The 21,184-nt window shown below is 35.2% G+C and overlaps 1 protein-coding gene across 38 annotated transcripts in view; it reads right to left on the bottom strand.

Moving 5' to 3' along the window:
* Window positions 1–21,184, bottom strand: part of CLASP2 (cytoplasmic linker associated protein 2) — a 222,561-nt gene that overhangs the window by 66,505 nt on the left and 134,872 nt on the right. For 11 of the 38 annotated variants that reach the window (XM_030812180.1, XM_030812199.1, XM_030812185.1 and 8 more), the window contains 9 exons: window positions 18,499–18,561; window positions 17,466–17,572; window positions 15,770–15,793; window positions 14,402–14,646; window positions 12,028–12,091; window positions 8,068–8,070; window positions 2,167–2,330; window positions 661–739; window positions 479–529 (listed from right to left, as the gene is read on the bottom strand). In XM_030812180.1, the coding sequence (XP_030668040.1) occupies window positions 479–529; window positions 661–739; window positions 2,167–2,330; window positions 8,068–8,070; window positions 12,028–12,091; window positions 14,402–14,646; window positions 15,770–15,793; window positions 17,466–17,572; window positions 18,499–18,561 (800 nt within the window). The remainder of the gene's footprint in view (window positions 1–478; window positions 530–660; window positions 740–2,166; window positions 2,331–8,067; window positions 8,071–12,027; window positions 12,092–14,401; window positions 14,647–15,769; window positions 15,794–17,465; window positions 17,573–18,498; window positions 18,562–21,184) is intronic. The other 27 variants (XM_030812207.1, XM_030812205.1, XM_030812208.1 and 24 more) reach the window with 11 other exon arrangements.

Raw genomic sequence — 21,184 nt, 5'->3', positions numbered from 1 at the left:
AACAAATGAGAAAGTTAATTATAACTCCAAATGTTATGCATACATTAGAAAAAAAAAGAAGTTACTGTTTCAGTTAAGGATAATTGAAGAAAGGGACCAAGATTAAATTTAAAAATTTTTGTTTAGTTAATACATAGGCAAAACTGATATTTTGCCCAAAATACCTGCTAAAACGCCTGACACTTAAAAAAAAAAAAAAGTAATGGGAAATCACAAACATAAAATTAGATAAGACTTTATAGAGTGAGTTTGCATTACCAGCTTAGGGTTAGATGGCAATAATGTGATGCCTTCCAAATGTGTATCACCATTAAGTTTCTCCAAAAGACTTACAGTCTGGCATTGCATTTAAATAACATTTGAAATCAAATATATGCATGCGTAAAAGGCTTACAAAGGTTAGTAGTTGAATATAGATGCAAACACTGCAGAGAGTTAAGAAAAGAAATAATGCAGATGAAAACAAAAACAATAAAACCTTGGAGCTCCAAAAAGAGTGAAGCTGGTCCCGAAGTGCTGGCTTGACTGTCTGAAAGTTTATAAAAACAAAACCCACTGATTGAACAGCTTCTTATGTGACAGAAATACAAATATCAACATAACTTTATTAATAAATACTTCAATTCTTTATAATGTCTTCAAAAGATCTCAAATTTTTACCTTTAAGCTTGGTGTTTGGGTCTGATCAACTGTAAATCTCATTAGAATATTGAACTGAAGATCATTTGGAAAAGATTCTCTGAAACAAGAACAAAGCAAAACAAAACGAAAATTTAGTTAGCAAGTACGCATGTAACAGCAAAAGACTATGCTTAATACCAAAACATAATGTCATCCAAAAAACATCCATGAAGTAGTATCTGCATGTGGTATAAACTACCTGGTATAGTATACAATAAATGCATCCTCAGAAGAATATGAACATCTGAATCTGTACTCAGTACAGGGTTAAAAAGTAACACTACAGGCTGGGCGCGGTGGCTCACGCTTGTATTCCCAGTACTTTGGGAGGCTGAGGCGGGCGGATCACCTGAAGTCGGTCGGGAGTTCGAGACCAGCCTGACCAACATGGAGAAACCCCCATCTCTATTAAAAATACAAAATTAGCCAGGCATGGTGGCACATGCCTGAAATCTCAGCTACTCGGGAGGCTGAGGCAGGAGAATTGCTTGAACCCAGGAGGCAGAGGTTGCGGTGAGCTGAGATTGCGCCGTTGCACTCCAGCATGGGCAACAAGAGTGAAACTCCGTGTCAAAGATAAAACAAAGCAACACTACAGTAAATAATAGCCTATTTTGCCTCAACTATAGATTTAATCAGAAAAATGTATTCAGCAAAAAGTTTAACATTCTCAGAAATGTTTCTCTACACCTAAAATCTGAATTCTGACTCACCTCAACCTAGTAAACAGATATTTGAAATAAGTGACTTCAACAATCTACACAAGAAAGTAGAAATATATCATTGGTTCAAAACCTTCTGAAATGAGATTTAGAATATTTAAATGCACAATAAAACATTGTTTAAATACACAGAAAATACTTTTTATAGTAGACTAAATAAAATCTTCAATCTTCAACCTTACTTTGCTGATACCTCTTTTTTTTTTTTTTTTTTTTTGAGACAGAGTCTCGCTCTGTTGCCCAGGCTGGAGTGCAGTGGTGCAATCTCGGCTCACTGCAACCTCCACCTCCCCGGGTTCAAGAGATTCTCCTGCCTCAGCCTCTGGAGTAGCTGAGATTACAGGTGCCTGCCACCACACCTGGCTAATTTTTGTATTTTTAGTAGAGATACGGTTTCACCATGTTGACCAGGCTGGTCTCGAACTCCTGACCTCAAGTGATCTGCCTACCTCAACCTCCCAAAGTGCTGGGATTACAGGTGTGAGCCACCATGCCCAGCTGCTGATATATCAATTAAGATAAAATACCACCTTGAACTACTCAACCAATATTAATACAATTTTTATAAAAGAAATGCAGGCCTTGACCTAAGGAAAAATGTTGCATTAAATATACAACATGAATGGGCATAATTAACAATCTTCAAATGGAGTCCATGCAGTCTAAATTGTTCAAAGGGACTCAGAAATCTGAACTATTAAATAGGGGTTAGATATTCCTAGTTATTATCGGGTTAACTTGAAATATATGGAAAAAATATTACCTTGTAACATCAAGGGCTTTCTGAACTTTTGCCTGAACAGATCCAAGCAAATCAGCACCCATTTTTTTTAGTAGTTGTGTCAGCAATACAAACAACCAATCTTGAAGATCATCTTTGTGGACTTGTATGAAATCCACTAGAGTCTCCAAAAACATGCTGAATACCTACAGTTGATAAAGGGGAGAGGTATGGAGAAAAAAAGAGGAAACATTGACCTCTATGTTCAATTCAAAGCGAATATAGAAAGGAACACAGGAATCAGAGGCACAGCGACTGGCAGCCAAGCGGAAAAACAATCTCTCTTGCTTTTCATTGGACTCTGTGATACAAGAGTACATTTGAACTGTTATCCAACTTCTGCAGAAGTTCGACAATTAGCTATTCCATGCAGCATCACTTGGTAAAGAAAGTTTGGCCACAATGGCTGGCACACCTAATATTATCAATGATGCCACAGCTTAAACTGGTTAAAGTGAAATCCGTTTTGTATAAAATGTAGGGGAAAAAAACTATAGTTTCACTAACTCAGCTTTTCCAAAGAGTGGCATTGAGTAAATGAGAGGACTACAATGACCTTAAAGTATAAAATTTATCTGGCATAACAGACTAATTAGAGAATCCTCAGATTTCTCAAAATGACAATTGTCACAAATAATTTGGTATGGGATATATTATTTATTAAAACTGCCTCAATGGTAATTTTAAATGATTTGAGATAACTGTAACTGCATCTAAAATAAATCCAAGATGAATGTCTACATCTAAATTTTAGTGATTTTTAAAAAGTCCTAGATGGCATACTATTAATCTCCATACCCATTTATGGGTTTTTTACTTACTTCCAATATTAATCTATTTGTTTAAACATTTTTATAAGTTACAAAAAAATTATTATAGTGAAGGGAAGCTAATGTTTATAAATGATGTAGCTCATTAAAATACTTATGAAAAGTGACCTTTATCAAGGCTGTATCTCTTTATAAGATAGTCAACACCATACTGGAAAATTAGTTTCCAGGTAAAGAAGAAAAAACTGTCAGTTATAATGTATTACTGGACAAATCATAATAAACATTTTGATCATAGATTAAAAACTATGGGTTAAAAAAATCTTAAAATTATTAACTTTTCAAGTTAATCTCAAAAAGTAAATACGTTAATTTGAGAACTAAGGGTTTTGCTCTCAATGTATATTTTATTTCTTGAATTCCCTTTATACAGTTATAATGAACTCTGTTTTTTTTCTCTTTAGAAATGAAGGATTTTCTTTATCAGAATTATAATTAAGCTTCAACATTTAAACTGAGTTAAAAATAAAAATATACTTTAGCTATTTGCTTAAGACGCTCTATACCTGTAACAGCAGAAACTATAATTAAATTTTTGAGTATTCTCTGGTCCCCAGGCAGTGTGTGCTTCAACACTGTTCCTACTCACAGTGTGGATTCCTTTAACTCTCGTCCCACCGCTACCCCCATAATCCCCCAAGAACTTAGATTCTCTTAGATTCCAAACTTGGCCAACTGCTTCATTAAACTGTCTCTGGCCTTCTCCTGAGGGCCAGGAATATTGTCAAGGAACTTCACTAGACATAGTCTGTGACAAATGCATGTAACTAATCTGGTACTCATTCTTACTGTTACCTGGCAAATCTGTTCAGTGATGTGCTGGCATCAGTTTGCACCTGTCTAGAGAGTCAATTGTTAAATATTCAGGAATTTTGTGAAGTGGCTGGTAGCTTGAAATCCACCACGGGATAGGAGTATTTACATCTCAGAAATGGGCAAACACTACATATCAGAGCTTCCTGCCTCTCCCCCAAAGCTCATTTACTAGGACACCATTATCCTATTCTTTGGTTCACTTTCACCCTTGTCTATGCTCCTGAAGATTACAACCTCAAGCTTTCCTATATGAAAATCCATTCTGAAAATCACAGACATTAGAATGCCTAGGTCAATCTCCTATTTTATGGATGAGGAAACAGGGAAGCAGAGAATTACATGACCTGCCCAATGTTTCACAGATGGTTAATAGCTAGGCCAGGACTTAAAGCTAGGTCACTTGGTTTTCAGTTGTGCTCTACCCACTCTATTACCAGATGAGCTAACTTATCTTTGTTATTGTCATTCAACATGAAATTCTCCATTGACTCTTCCCTCAATTTGATTTCCTCTATACCTATCCTTCTAATTTATCCAAGAAAGAAGTGATTTTTTTCATTTTATGGCTAATCTTTCTACTTTATATTCTTGCTCTCTAAAACATGGTCTCCTCTACTATCTTTACTCTTTTATTCTCTACCAAAATCCTTTGCTTACAGATGCAGAAGTCATCCCAAGAAATTATCTCTCTGCTTCCATCCTATTGCTCCCTCCAATTACTTTCTAATCATGATGTATAACAGCTTCTTCATTAAGTTTAGTATGTTTGGCCGTTCTGTAAATTGACACTGCTTTCCTCTTACTTCCCTTCTTTCTGGTTGCCAGGAATTCTCCTTTTGCATGTCCTGATTCTCTTTTCATCATAAGTGTGACCTACTTGACACAGTCTCTCTGGTCTATCCCATGAAGTCTCAGAACATCTAGAACAGCTTTTTCCTGGCCTTCTCCAAATCTGTTTACCACACCATAACTAAAGGCACCAAGCCTTTCTGACCTCAGGTCTGGATTTCTGTAGTAGCCTGACTTTAGTTTTATATTTCCTGTATACCAAGGGTCAGTAAACCATTTTTGTAACAGACCAGAGAGTAAATATCCTAGGGCTTTGCAAGCCATATGGTCTCTATCACAACTACTCAACTTTGCCATTTAGCACAGCCACTGACACCACATAAACAAATAAGCATGGCCGTGTATCAATATAACTTTATCCACAAAAACAGGCAGCAGGGAAGATGTGGCCTGCAGGCTGTAGTTTGTCAACTCATGTCTCTTTGTCACCATCGGATTGTGATATGACTCTTTGGATGGAAACAAAATCCTTTACTGTCCCTTCACTGTCTATAAGATAATGTCTAAAATACTTAGACAAGTTTCTAACTCCAAATTGATCTTGGGCTATCTGGAAACATAAACTCTTTATCCTTGAACACATGTCATATATCCACCCTGATTTCCTAACACATCCCCACTCCATTTACACACCGTATGTGACTCTCTATAGAATTTACTACTCAAGTCCTAGTCAAGAAAGTCAGGGCCACTGATCTTCCTGACTTAGAACTCACAGAGGGACGAACTATTTATGGTGCTATTTAGCTTTTTCTGTATTTATGTTATTTTCCCATCTCTAATACATAGCATTTGAAAATAAAGACTATGTTTTTATACAGACTTGTGTGTCACCAATTAGAACTAGAACCAGGCTTAAGGTTATCAGATGCTGAGAGCCCAATAAAAAGTTGATCAATGAAATCAAGTGAAATTTACCCTCTAATTGGTAGCCAACCCTTTTTCTTCAATGCAAGGTAAGATCTTCCCTTTATTCTAGCCAAGATCAACTTTGTTTTATTTCCTATAAACTTTCTAACATCTCCCACTTCTTTTTCTGGACTCAGGCTAGCTACTTTGAATAAGCCCTTTATTCTCACACTGACATATCCAAAACTTATGTTCCGTTAAGATCTGAGATGCCATTTTCTTCAAGAAGACTTCTCTGAGTTTCCTAAGTAGAAATTTGTTTTGGTTACATAAAATGTGAGTAGCTAAATAAAAATGTGGACATGGTATTTGCTCTACTCTACATAAGAAATTGTACTATTTTTAAAATTTTGTTATTGCTTTTGAGACAGAGTCTTACTCTGTCACCCAGTCTACAGTGCAGTGGCACAATCATGGCACACTGCAGCCTCAAACTTCTGGGCTCAAGCGATCTTCCCATCTCAGCCTCCTGAGTAGGTAGGGCTGCAGGCATGCAGCATCATGTCCAGTTAATTTTTTTAGTTTTGTAGAGATGGGGTCTACCTTTGTTGTCCAGGTTGGTCTCGAACTCCTGGCCTTAAGCAATCCTCTCACCTCATTCTCCCAAAGTGCTAGGATTACAGATGTGAGCCATGTGCCTGGCCTGTACTATTATTTTTTCAAAAATGCTTATATCCTATCAATGGCACTTAGTAAATGATCATATGCACACACACACACAGCTGACCCTTGAACTACATGCTTTTAAACTGTGTGGGTCCACTTATATGTGGATTTTCTTCCACCTCTGCCACCCCTGAGATAGCAACACCCTCCTCTTCCTCCTTAGCCTACTCAAGGTGAAGATGACAATAATTAAGATCTTTATGGTGATCCATTCCACCTAATAATTAGTAAGTAAATATATTTTCTCTTCCTTATAATTTTAATAACATTTTATTTTTTTTCTGAGACGGAGTCTCACTCTATCACCCAGGGTGGAGTGTACTGGTGCGATCTCGGCTTACTGAAACCTCTGCCTCCCAGGTTCAAGTGATTCTCCTGCCTCAGCCTTCTGTGTAGGTGGAATTACAGGCCAGCGCCACCACGCCCGGCTAATTTTTCTGTATTTTTAGTAGAGACAGGGTTTCACCATGTTGGCCTGGCTGGTCTCAAACTCCTGACCTCAGGTGATGCCCACCTCAACCTCCCAAAGTGCTGGGATTATAGACGTGAGCCATCACACCTGGCTAATAACATTTTATTTTCTCTAGTTTACTTTATTATAAGAATATAATATATAGGTCGGGTGCGGTGGCTCATGCCTGTAACCCAGAACTTTGGGAGGCTGAGGCGTGTGGATCACCTGAGGTCGGGAGTTCAAGACCAGCCTGACTAACATTGAGAAACCCCATCTCTACTAAAAATACAAATTTAGTCGGGCGTGGTGGCACATGCCTATAATCCCAGCTACTCAGGAGGCTGAGGCAGGAGAAACTGCTTGGACCCAGGAGGTTGTGGTGAGCTGAGATTAAGCCATTGCACTCCAGCATGGGTGAAAGAGAGTCTGTCTCAAAAAAAAAAAAAGAAAAAAAATACAGTATATAATATATATAATAAATAAAATATATGTTAATTGACTATGTTATTGGTAAGGTTTCTGGTCAACACTAGGCTATTAGTAGTTATGTTTTGGGGAGTTAAAAATTATATACAGATTTTTCGATTGCACAGGGGTCTGTGTCCCTCTCTAACCTCCTCATTGTTCAGGGGTCAACTGTACTTACATATACATACATATATACCTATCTATCTTCATTCATTATCCATATCCAAAATTTATTGAAAGTTATATACAAAATTTCTTACTTGATTGCCCTAACGCAAAGGGTTCTTGTCAGATGTTAATATGCTCCCATTTCCTAATCTATGATTAAAGAACAAAGTGGAAAGTGGCTATGCTAATATAATACTAGTGATTCACATTTTCTTTCAGAAGACAAAGATGATAATTACTATTCCATAATCCACTCTGTTTGCTTTTATGGAATGACATTAATAAAATGTCATTTGTGGGAAGGTAGGGGTTAAATGTTTTTTTAAAAATTGTGAAACTTCAGAAAATCATTTTTAAATAATCCAATGGAAGCAATCTTCAATAGAATCAATTTATTATCCCACATATCTCATAATTTGTTGGGAAAGAATTAAAATATTCGAGCTATTACAATTGAGGCAGACTTTTCTTTAACGCCCTTATATCTTAGGTGTGCCAGTCATCAACTATAGAACAGAAGAACATAATCAAATTAGATTAATTAGTAGATTAAAAAGCATATCTCCAAACAGAATGATAGTTTGCATAACTGCAAATAGCATTTCGTGGATTGCAAAGGTTCCAACACTGCATGAACTCTTCGGGAGAGAAAATAGAGAAAAAGGGTTAATTTCACAGTCATGCAGTAAAGTTAGGTTTCCAACAAATATTGAACCAACTTACTCTCTATTGAGAGTTCCAACACAGGGGACAGCATGCAAAAAGAAAAAAAGAAAAAAAAGAAAAACACACAAATTAGTCGCCATCAATGCAAAGTTCCTGTATGGAAGAAAAACACTTAGAAAATAAAAGTGACAAATGTTTTTCAAAGCTTTATGATAAACTCAAAATAGTTTTTAAAACAAGACTTAAATGAATAGTATGGGAGAAGAACATATGATTTTGTTTCTCTTGTACCTCCTTGCCAGGGAAATTAAGAAAACTAAAGACAAAAACTCTTCTTTTCCAGACTCTACCAATCCTTGAGGTTAAACATCTGAAAATAATCCAAGAATAATAGACACATACTCCCACTTCTGAATGGGGCCAACATTTGATTCCAAAGCATAGTGTATAGAATTTTTTCCTTTCTTTTCTCTTTGTTTCCTCCTCTCAGAAGCAATACTTTCACAAGTTAAAATATTTCTGTGAAGGCTTGAAACAACAACTTTTGCTTGGAAATAATAAAAGTAACTATACTACTACTTTTTATTTTCCCTAGGTAAGATGTGTGTTATGGTCTCCTGATCTAAAGACTGCAGGCAGCTGAGCTGCCTAGAATGCTTGTCAGGAGATTCAACTGTGTCTCATTTTAGTAGCCACAGATTAAATTCCTACCCTAGCTGTCCAAGACTCAAGAGTATGATTCAAGAGGTAGTGTTACAAATACCATAAAATGCCAATTCAAAGCATGCACCACAGTGAAGGCAGTTCTTTCCAGAGTCAAGTGCCAGAAATATATGGGATGGCTTTTGGCAACTGATACTGCTTCCGTTTGAGGGGGAAAAAATGGGTCCAGAGCAGTCAAAATAAAAATCTGCCGCAAACTCCTTAATTTAAAAAATTTATTTGATTTTTAAAAAACGTATATATGGTACTTGGTATGTTCTACGGGTTTACATGAGGTGGATATTACTATTAACTGTTTTACAGATTAAAGTACATAGTGCTAATAAATTGGAGGTAGAATTTGAACCCAAGCAATCTAGCTCCACTATCCATAGTTGTTATTTTAAATTTTCCCTCACACTGCTTAAGTAATCCTTCCAAAAGGTACATCTTGTCTACTCAGTGACTGCTCACTGCCCTCAAGATAATGTCCAAACAAAGCCTACCATTTTGCAGTACAACACGTGTTGTACTGCTTCACTTATAAAAAATACTAAAAGGCTTTAAATTATACATTTGCTGATTTATGGTCTAAATTATTGTCTTACAGATATCGTGATTACTTATTTCTATATGGGTATATGAAGGAAAAAAAGTTCATTTATCAAATTACAGACATCAAATAATTTCAGCTTCCAAGGGTATAGGTTCCTGAACATATGTTTCTATTTTAGTGTCAACGACAAAGAGTAGATCATATACGACAGGGGTCAGCAAACTATGGCCTGCAAGCTATTTCTAATTCTTGCACTTTAAAAAATGCTTTAAAAGCAATCAAAAGGCTATTTAGTGACATATGAAAATTATATAAACACATGGCCAGGCATGGTGGCTCACGCTTGTCATCACAGCACTTTGGGGGGACACGACGGGCAGATCACTTGAGGCCAGGAGTTCAAGACCAGCTTGGCCAACATGGTGAGAACCCATCTCTACTAAAAATAGGAAAAATGAGCAGAATGTGGTGGCATATGACTGTAATCCCAGCTACTTGGAAGGCTGAGGCATAAGAATCGCTTGAACCCGGGAGGCGGAAGTTGCAGTGAGCCAAGATCATGCCACTGCACTCCAGCCTGGGTGACAGAAAGAGATCTTGTCTCAAAAAAAAAAAAATTACACATACACACACACCCTCACATTTTAATGTTCATAAACAAAGTTTTATTGCAACCCAACACACACATTTGATTATTTATTGCCTGTTAAGGGTGCCTTCATACTATAATGGCATAATTGAGTAGCTGGGACAGAGACCATGATGGTCTGCAAAGCCACATTATTTACAGAAAATAGTGGCTGAGTCTGATATAGAACAAAATTGCATTCAGAAAGAAGATATCAAAAAAAGTTGCTTGATTCTGAAGATGGAATTGTTGGTCTAAAAATACATTAAAAAGGGAGGGGCGCAGCTATTTTAAAAATATCAGAATACAATGCAAAAACTCAAACATTTTTAACTCAGCACAGGATGGTGACATGTCTAGTTTATCCTTAATGAATTACATTATTGACAGAGTCTCTGATGGACAATCAATGGCCACACAAAAATAAGAAAATCTTCCCATTACATTTGTCTTCACAGAACTGACTAAAAAACAAAAAGCAAAATCAAACAAACCAGATGGGGAGATAAGAATTTTATGTTGCTATAAAGCCCTAAGAAGAGAAATCTGATGCAATCCTAGGGAAAATAGTAGCTGGTTCTCCACACGTATTAAGAGAGGCCAAACATTTGTGCTCAGTTAAGTTCCTATACCAATGTTAAACTCAGCTTTCCTATTTGATGTTTTTAAAAAATTTGTCTTTATCACTATATATCATGGCATCCAACCAAACTGCACTGACTTAACAAAAAGTCAAAAACTGTGACTTCAAGAAATAATCTAGCTTTGGTCTTATATCTTCCAGTAGCAGGAATTACTGAAGATGCTTAATAACTATGTATTTCAAAGTTGAATAGACTATTAATTAAATGTTTAATAAAACAAGTTAACCCAAATAACTGTCTTGTCCTTTGGCTTATATTGCCAACTAAAAACATCAACAGTTAATCTGTTCAGGATTTATAGAAATTTTTACATTAAAGTAAGACAGCTGTAATCAGTGATAGCAATATCTATATAGAATGGTATAGTTATCTACATGTTCAATTATAAGTTAGAAACTTTAAAAGATTTTAGTAAACTGCTTACCAAATGTATTTTCTTCTTTGTCTTTTAATGGGATATTTTACCCTCAAATAAATATAACTTCTGATAGAATAATCTTTGAAAATATTGTTTTAAAGTATAAGCAATTTATTTAAATAATTAAGTATACCCCCCACTGGATTTAAATCTTTAGCTGGATTTTAGTTTATGTACAACGTGGGATTTCATTATCTTTAAGTAGTGTTGTAAGTAATGAAAATACTAAAAATAGAAAAAAAATGAGGAGGAAATGAGATGTGCAACAATAAAGACAACAAAAAGAAACAGTAAAAAGTGAAATTCATTAATATTTTTCTTATTTCCTTGCCACACCTCCCTCTCACTTAGGTTAGAAAGTCTCCTGTAGACATTTGGTATCCTAAGGGAAGATTTCACCATTATCAAGCATATTGCTGGAAACAGAATACGTGACCACAGTTTTATAACAGTACTATGCATCAAGGTAAACCAAAATTTCACAGTACAGAGCAGATTACATATAAGTACTTAAATAAGTATGTTTTAATCAACATTAAAAATGAACAAAGTTCTGAAAATTTTTATGGACTACTTCAATGTAAGAAATATCTCTTATATTACTACCAAACTATGGCTGGAACCACATTTTGTGCCTTTGTGTTAATGACTATTCTTTTCTACAAAATTATTATTTCAAAATTGAAATATATTTGCATCAATGCTGTAATTAATCACAGACGAAAACAAAATAAAACGTTAAAAACTTTTTCAACTTACCCCAATTATGTCTTTTACAAACACTAAAACAGTCTTAGTAACACAAAATACACCAACTTGACTAAATTACATGAGTTGTAACTGTATCCCCTTTAATTTTCAGTCTTAGACGATCTATCATTGGAGAAGCTCACATAGTTACCAGAGATTAATTTCTAAATTATGTATGATACCAAACAATTTTAATTATGTTTGAAAATATTACTGCCATTTTTGGACAATAAAATAAAAATGGCCTACAGTTTTTCTGCTTTGACAATATACAAATGATACCCTATAAAAATAAATAATCTTAAATACTAAAACATACCTTGCCATGAGGGTCAGCAAACATTCTTGTGAAAATTTCACATAATCTTTTCAGTTCAACTCGACTGCCAAAATAATACAGCGGTTAATTAATATCTTGCTGTAGCAAGAAGTCATGTAAAAGTAACTTTACATATAATTTTCTTTAAAAAAAAAAAAAGGTTAGGTTGCACATGTTTTATATTAATGCACGCCTATAATCCTAGCATTTTGGGAGGCTGAGGTGAGAGGCTCGCTTGAGCCCAGGAGTTCAAGACCAGCCTGGGCAAGATGGCAAGACCCTGTCTCTATAAATTTTTAACAAAACAAAACAGCTGGAATGGTCGGGGACGGTGGTTCATGTCTGTAATCCCAGCACTTTGGAAGGTCGAGGTGGGCAGATCACTGCAGGTCAGGAGTTTGAGACCAGCCTGGCCAACATGGTGAAACCCTGTCTCTACTAAAAATACAAAAAAGTAGCTGCGCTGGGCATGGTGGCACACATCTATAATCCCAGCTACTCGGGAGGCTGAGGCAGGAAAACTGCTTGAACCCGGGAGGCAGAGGTTGCACTGAGCTGAGATTGCACCACTGTATGCCAGCCTGGGCGACAGGGTTAGACTGTCTAAAAAAAAAAAAAAAAAAAAAAAAAAAATCGGCTGGGTGTGGTGGTGCACACCTGTAGTCCCAGCTACATGGGAGGATTGTTTGAGCCCAGGAATTTAAGGCAGAAGTGAACAATGATTGTGCCACTGCACTCCATCCTGGGTGACAAAGTGAGATCTCATCTCTTTAAAAACAGAAACAACAATGAAATCAATAAATAAAATCAGCCATAAAAATTGAGAAATTTGTGGGATTTACCAGTCAGGGCTAAATACAAAGTTACCAAATACAACAATTATTCTGTTGTAACCCACACTATCTTAAAGGTTAAAAGTTAAGAAGAGAAATACAATTATCCTTCATTAATGGAGTGTGACAGGGTAAATTTTACATATGGCATTCCCAAATACATGAATTTTATCCTTTTAAGTGTTAAGACGTTTTCTTAAATGTTGCTACTGATCGGATAAAATCATTCTGAACTATGCTTACTCCCTTGCCATTTAAAATAACCAACACATGAATTCTATCCTTTTAGGTGTTAAGACGTTTTCTTAAATGTTGCTATACTTGCGGGCTAAAATCATTCTAAACTATGCCTACTCCCTTGCCATTTAAAATGGCACGCTGAATCTAGTATTAACTTAATCTTGATGGGCTAGGAACAATATTATGACGGTGGATTGCAGTGATTCATGACGTGTGATATGCACACATGAAAATATATTTAGGTAATACAGAAACATTTATTTTAAATTATATAGTTCTAATACTTCCTAAAATAAATACACAGGAAGTAAGTACATCAAACTCTTATTTCACAGGTATCAAGTCAGGAAGTAACCCTGTACATTCCACCATGCTTAAACCTATGAAATAGCCGGGCGCGGTGGCTCACGCCTGTAATCCCAGCACTTTGGGAGGCCGAGGTGGGCGGATCACAAGGTCAGGAGATCGAGACCATCCTGGCTAACACGGTGAAACCCCATCTCTACTAAAGATACAAAAAATTAGCCGGGCGCAGTGGCAGGCGCCTGTAGTCCCAGCTACGTGGGAGGCTGAGGCAGGAGAATGGCGTGAACCCCGGGGGGCGGAGCCTGCAGTGAGCCGAGATCGCGCCACTGCACTCCAGCCTGGGTGAAAGAGCGAGACTCCGTCTCAAAAAAAAAAAAAAAACCTATGAAATATCTGAAGTTAGGTTCTCAAAGGGGTGAACTATAGGTTTAAAACATCACACAGACAAGGACAACAAGGCAAGTAGGGGGAAAAAACAAGCTAATGCCATTAGTAAAGGAAACAAAACCCCAAACCCAAAATATTAACAAATATCTGTTGTTAAAGAAATTCATTCCAACTCAACTTTGTATTACACTAAAATTCACATATTACATGCACACTAAGAATATATCTTCATTTCCAAATAAGCATAAACATTCTTCTCACTGAAAAACTTACCAGAAATAAATTTTAATAAACCAGTCAGTTTTATCACTATGTACATTTTATTATTAAATATTAAAATTAATAACATTTTAAACTTAATTTCTGTGTGAATAAAAAGTTTCCTTTTAAAATGTTTTGTTAAATAGAATAATTTTTTTTTTTTTTTTAGTAAATAAAAGTATAGATGGTCCTAAAAGACTGAAGCTTTGGAAAAACACTTTGAAGCAACCATATGAATTCAGGACAAGTCTGTTTCTATACCAGTATCTCTAAAGTGTTATAGAAACAAAGTCAAATCAAAAAGCACTAACCTGATAGTAAAATCATTTTAAGACAACGCATCTCACCTTAGTGTTCTCTGATTTTTTAATAAGTTCTGCAGACCTAGGAGGCCTTCCTTCCTTTCTGACCAATTGGAACTAGCACATCTATTGAGGACTTCTGCCACATCTTCCGTCTGCCTCATATATGTAGGAATACTACCATTTCGAGAACTATAGGAGCGTTCTGAACAAGCACTAGATGCATCGCTGTTGGCGTCATCATCTGAATGCATTCCATATGATTCGTATCTTCTTCGAGCTGGTTTTTTCTGTTATACATCAAGAATCTCATTAGCAGTAGCCAAAAGAATATATCGGTATTTCATAATTTCTACTGACCACAAAAGGATTGATTTTTGTTTTAAAATCAGTGCAAAGCATGCTCCTAATCATTGTAACAACAGAATGTCAGTATTTAGTTTTTCTTCAGAAAACAAGTTTTAGAAGTTAGTAGAAGGTAAAATATTCCTTAACTATGGGAAGTGGTAGAAGCAGAGTAATACCATATGGAAGTTCAGATATGTAAAGTGGGAAGTGCTAAAAAATGTGGGTTTTTCCTTTCCCCTTTTCATGAAAAACCAAGAACTACTAGAATGTAAACGAACAGAAACTATACTAGAAATTTGAGTTGGTAAGAAGAAAATATTACCTTTTTAAAGAAAGAGTTAATGGATCAGAAAAACATTTTCCATGTATAAAGTTCCATTTTTTTCTGTCTATCTTTTCTTTATTCTCCTTTTACCTCCATTACCACTTCTCTTGCCACTATTCCTTCCCTTGTACCCAACCCTCATGTCTCCTAGAGAAATAAAATACAAAGAATGATGAAAAACTATTTAGTCTACTATTATTTTAAGGAGGAGAACTCCTTGAGAGCCCTCTATGCTTTTCACAATGTATCTATATTGTTTACTTCAATAAATATAAGAAAGCATATTCAGATTCCTTTGATTTCTTTACATCTAAATCTTATTTGTTTAATATATACAAATGTCAGTTATACCTTGCATATTTCAAGTGAAATGAGAAAGAATAAATAGTTTATTTAAGATTTCCTTAAAAGAGTTGAAAACAAATCTTTATGTTATCTGATATTTGAATTTTGGCTGATGAGTGGTGAAGATGTCTATAAAACAGATTAAATACAATAATTCAGTGTGAATGACCTCATTTCATTTGTATGAAGTAGTCAAGCTGAAAGAATGAGCACCTCCAGAGGACATTATTCAAGCAGTATCTCTCTCTTGATAACCATATTTACAGAAAAATAGATGTATGTCTAAGGATTTTACTTCTACTTTAATTTTTAATAGAAGACCATCATTTGTTAAATTGATGAAAGAAAAAAAAGTTATGGTATCATAAGATGTCAGAAAATAGCAATGTCTATACCTTAGTCCGTATGTCTCCTAAGAGCTGAGAGCAGTAAATTTTTAAAGAGAAAAATTGAAAATAATGAAGAACATTTTGCTAATCAGCACAGTGAAGTAGTAGGCATTAACAATGCCTATGATCAGAAACATTACGTTTTTTTCACACATAGGTACAAAGAACTGCTTAATAGCAGGCTGTGTCTTTAATCTTGTCAATATTCTTTGGTTCAAAGAGAAATAGTGATGCTACAAAAAATATTCCCATAACCAGTTTTCTCAAAGAAACCTAAATGTTCCTCCTATTTGGATCCTTTTGTCATTACCAAAGTTAAGTGTATTTCTATGATTTTCTCCAGCACAAGTTAGGCTTACTAGCTGAAAAGTTTTTTCCTAAAAATTGGTAGTTGTAAGTGGAACTTCTGTGCTCTGCAAGTAATGGAAGTATTCAGAATCAGATTACTGGGAGTCAAACTTTAGCCTTGGTAGTTAAACATTCCTCATATAATTCAAACACACCATCTCAGTGTTCTTAGTTCAAGAATAACCCAATCAATTCATAACATTTACGTAAGCAGAATTTAACTGGTAAATTATCCAATTAAAAAAACCCAGAAAACATGATTTGAGATACAGGGATGAGGAATAGTAAATAAAAAACATCTGATTAATTTAATATCATCAGAACAAGATGTGATCAATATATCCCATGCTGAAGAGAACAAAATCCCTACTTAATTAATTTATAAAAAATAATCCAGTGGCCGAAGTAACGGGAAAAATTCAGCACAGTGAAATGGTTAGCACAGAACTACACATGTGATATTCAATAAATTATAGCTATTACCAATGAATATTTTTAAAAACTTGCCTTTTCAAATCTATGCGGCAAACACTGTATTATATCAACACTAGTTAAGATGGGATCTACGATTTTAGGAAGCATTTTTTTTTTAAATTTCAAAACAAAGACGAGGCCTCTTACAAGTTCTGGGTAAGAAACTGAGTAAATGTTTCTCCAACATAGGATAAATATCATAATTTGAAAGAGGAAGTGATACTGAATTGACTTGGGAAATTAGCCAAAGCCAATTATATACATTTTTAAAAATGCTACTTCTTACATAATTTTAAGTGACAAAAACAACAATGATACATGTATTGCAATCTTCTGACAAGCTATCATGGATCTGTAGAATATGTTTTTAAATCTCACTGTTTAATGTGTCAGACATAAAGAATTATATCTAACTATAAGATATAATTATATCTTAATTATAATTTGCCTTGAGGTTGTACTTCCTTTTAGTTCAAAAAACACAGATGAAAGACTAAACAAAATCCAACCCCAAAGTAAAATAATCCCTAAATACCAAAGTTTAAGCTAGAGTTGAAATTACATGCTTTTAAGTGTACATATTTATATAATTTATCTCCCTTCTCTGAAGTATACTATAGTGTATAAAACACATTACCATATTAAAGACATCTATATATTTCTGATAGCCCATCAGTAATATTGGCCCTGGTATAAAATTCTGATTAATAAGGATCAAGAATTAATTATATTGTTCTGCTTTTTACACTGCCCACATTTTATCTTTAGATTTAATCACTGATTTTTCCCCATCCCCTTTCCCACATGGATAGACTGGCTTACTCATTCAATAGTTTCATAATTGGAACATTTATAATGATAAGAAAATGGAGAAGAGTACCAAGGCATCTGCTACCGCCTCCTCCACATCAGAACCTGTGTTCAGGACTCGCATGGCACTAACAGAAGACGACAGTCGACTTGATTGGCTGATCCCATAACCTGGACCTAATTCATCAAAAGAAGGAAAATAGATTTGAAGGGGTCATAAATATAACAGGGTCAGGTTGGGAAACTTTAAGACCCTTACGGGGGAAGGAAAAAAAACCAATGGGGCAAAGCATTTTAAAAGCAATATTGTATTTTCTGGGCACATTTAGTTTTTGGCAAAATAAAAGGGTAAAGACAATTAAAATTACTGACAATGTGTGAAAAATAAAGAACAGTCGCTATTTATTTACAACCACAAGGTAGAAGAAAGCATGGCTGGCAGACTAAGGGCTTGCAAGCCTATAGCCCTGTAATCCAGCTCTATTGGTTCAGGCAAATATCATCCATATGTGTGAATCACAGAGTAACCCAGGACAAAGATCAATCCTCAACCAATAGTGGTTAGGGAGATCATGAAGGCACACTAGAAATTTACAAGGAAAATAAGCTCTAATTATTATCTCCTCTCCTTCAAGATAAGTTGGTTTTATTCTACAACTAAGAGACATCCATTTGATAACTGTTAAGTGTCTACTATGTGCCCGACATTCTGAGGTATACAGAGACAAACCAGAGATGAATTCTCCCCGTCAACTGCTTTCTATACCATCATTTACAATTAAAACACTTCATCCACCATTTTGGTTTTTTTTTTTAAACATATACACAAAGATGAGAACATAAAAACAATTCTGTATTTAAAAATGACACAACAGGTTATACAAAAAAATGTCCATATACCAGTGAGAAAAATGCTCAATACAGTTGCTAAAGGGGAAAACGTTACTTGGGAGAAAAGAAAAAAAAAGTTTATTCTCCAACAAATTAAATTTAAATAATAAAAACAAATCAATATTAAAACATGAATATTATTTAATGGAAACTGAAAAGGATAAAATCTGAGATGAATGCCAGATGATAGTGAAAATGTACTCATCCTTCACCTGAGGCCCCATACACATCGGGGGCGTAGAGGGCACCAGTTGATCTGGAATGGTGTCTGGAGGCTGGAATAACAGGACCATACAAACCTCATCTATTACCACAGAAACAAGGAATAGTGGCAGCACTACTGTCAGGCAAGGAGAGTTAGTTAACACTGGTGTTATTCTTTATAGTTAATGATCAGAGTATTGCCAAATAGGGCAATGGGACATTAGCATTGCACCATCATTCCTGACACAAAAACACATCTTACACCTAAGTGGACAGACAGGCCTACAGGAGACAAAAGAAGTATTCAAATGGAAGGAAATGTTGAAGGTACAAGCATGAAACAAAAAAACGAACATTATAGTGTAAAAAAAAAACCACTATGGTAACTAGTAACTAATAAAATCTTATCTCCTTTAATTCTGACATCCAATGAGGCAGTAAATTACTATTCAATTTTACAGATGGTGCTATGGTCTAACTGACTGACCTTCTACAACATCTGCTTCATTCATATGGAGAAATCTTAATCCTCAAGGTGATGGTATTAGGAGATAGGTGGGGCCTTTGGGAGCCAATTTGCCCTAATGACTGGGATTAGTGCCCTTATAAAAGAGACCCCAGAAAGCTAGCTAGCTCCTTCTAACATTTGAGAACACAATGAGAAGGCATCATCTGTGAACAAAGGAATGGGTCCTCATCAGACACCAAATTTGCTGGTTCTTTAATCTTAGACTTCCTAGTCTCCCAAACCATGCCGAATAAACTTCTGTCATTTAAAAGTACATAATTATGTTATTTTGTTACAGTAGCCTGAACAAACTAAGACAGATGAGGAAGCTAAAGCCTAGAGAGAGATTAATTAATTTGATTATAGCCACACTACTAGTAAGTGATACACTTCAGTATCTATAGTCTTTTAATTCCTCTGCCCTTAAACAGTAGATGTACCATCTTTAATTTACATTGTTCATAAGTCAATACACCTCATTTTGTTAACATTAACATTTTCCATAATGGTTCACATAACATAAATTCTGCATTCAGTATATTATTTAAATATCAAGGCACATTTGAATATAAAAAATACTAATAATTTAACCAAAATGTAGAAATTTGTGACATATCTCCCTATATATTGTTCTAAAATCTGAATTTAGCATATTTTGCATAACACCATAAAGTTAACTTTTCTCTTACATACAGAAATGAATAGCCAAAAATGCATTTTAATATTTAATAAAATATATTACTTTAATTCAGAAAGTTATTCTTCCTCAGATATATTAGAGCAGTTAAAATACTTTTAACATGAGTCACTTTTGTTTGCTACAGGACAGCCTTAATAAACAGGAAGACTGAAAGAAAGGAGGACGTAAACTAAGAGAATGCTGCACAAAATGTTTAGTTAGCCCCGAAAGGTGACTGGTATCATTAGAAAAATAAACTAAAATACATTGTTAGTTTTAATTTTACCTAACAGAAATAATTTCTAAAATGATGAGGAGGAGTTGAACAAATTTAGAAATGTCTAGTGGACAAAAATCTTTGAAACACTTCACAGAATCGATAGTTACCTGTGACTGAAGATAATAGGTATCTGAAATAAAGTAAGCCTTTAAAATATCTTGGTTCCAGAAATAAATGGAAACTAAAGGTGCAAGTTCCAGAGAAGTTAAACTTTGCTCGGCTCTAATTTATTTCTGATGCTTTAGGGCCCTCAGGCTAAACTTGTGATTCATCTGCTGAATAACAATATCCAGTCATAAACAACAACGGGATTCCACCAAAGAAACAAATAATAGAAAGGATCAAAGAATGTAGGCAAATGTAGCAGAGAATGGGAATAGCAAGAACAATTTAATCTCTGGGAATGCTACCTTTCATCCCTGCAAAACAAACAGGGTTAATCTGCTGCCTTTGCTATGCAGTACCCATATATAAATAAAATGGCTATAAAAAGCCAATTCTTCTAAAACTATGACTAAAAGGTTTAGTTATCTTCAGTGCAAATAGGAACTTTCATGAGAATCAGGAAAACTGTTTCCTTTAATATTAAAATTTAAGTAATTTTAAATTGTCAAATGGAAGCTTTGAGATGAATCTAAAATATTAATGACTAGACAAAATAAGAACTGGCATATCAAACGATGTTTACTTTTACAGTAATTAGTAGTAGATTATAAAGGTCCTCTAATCTCTAACTATTGTACAGGTTTACAAAGTACAGAAAGACATTTTGGTTTCTTCTTGATGTGTTTTCTAGTAACCTGCAATATCAACATTATATAAATGCAGGTGCCCGTACCATTAAGAAATCTGAGATCCTTGCCACTGAAGTGTAATTTAACTGTTTCTAGGGTAAGTGATTAGAGTTTCAGGGGGAAGAGGTAGAGTGGTAATAGCAGCAGCAGTGGTGGTGGCAGTGATGATGACCATGATGACCATAATAATTGAGTGCTCATTATGTGTCAAGCACTGCCTTGAGGGAGTTTTTCACGTATTTCTCATTTATGAGTCTCCAAAACAATCATAAGAAGTACACACTATTATTACCCTTGTTTTATAGAAGAGGAAACTCAGGCATAGAAAGGTTACGTAGCTGGGGAATGAATCCAGGCCACCTGACCCTATAACATACATTCTTAAACCACCACACACCCAACTCCACTTCCCTCCACTCCTGAAAGTGGCATG

The sequence above is a fragment of the Nomascus leucogenys genome, chromosome 4 (assembly GCF_006542625.1).
Source record: "Nomascus leucogenys isolate Asia chromosome 4, Asia_NLE_v1, whole genome shotgun sequence".
Classification (NCBI taxonomy): domain Eukaryota; kingdom Metazoa; phylum Chordata; class Mammalia; order Primates; family Hylobatidae; genus Nomascus; species Nomascus leucogenys.
The sequence above is the reverse complement of the archived record's forward strand: the minus strand, read 5'-3'. Positions and strand labels throughout refer to the sequence as shown.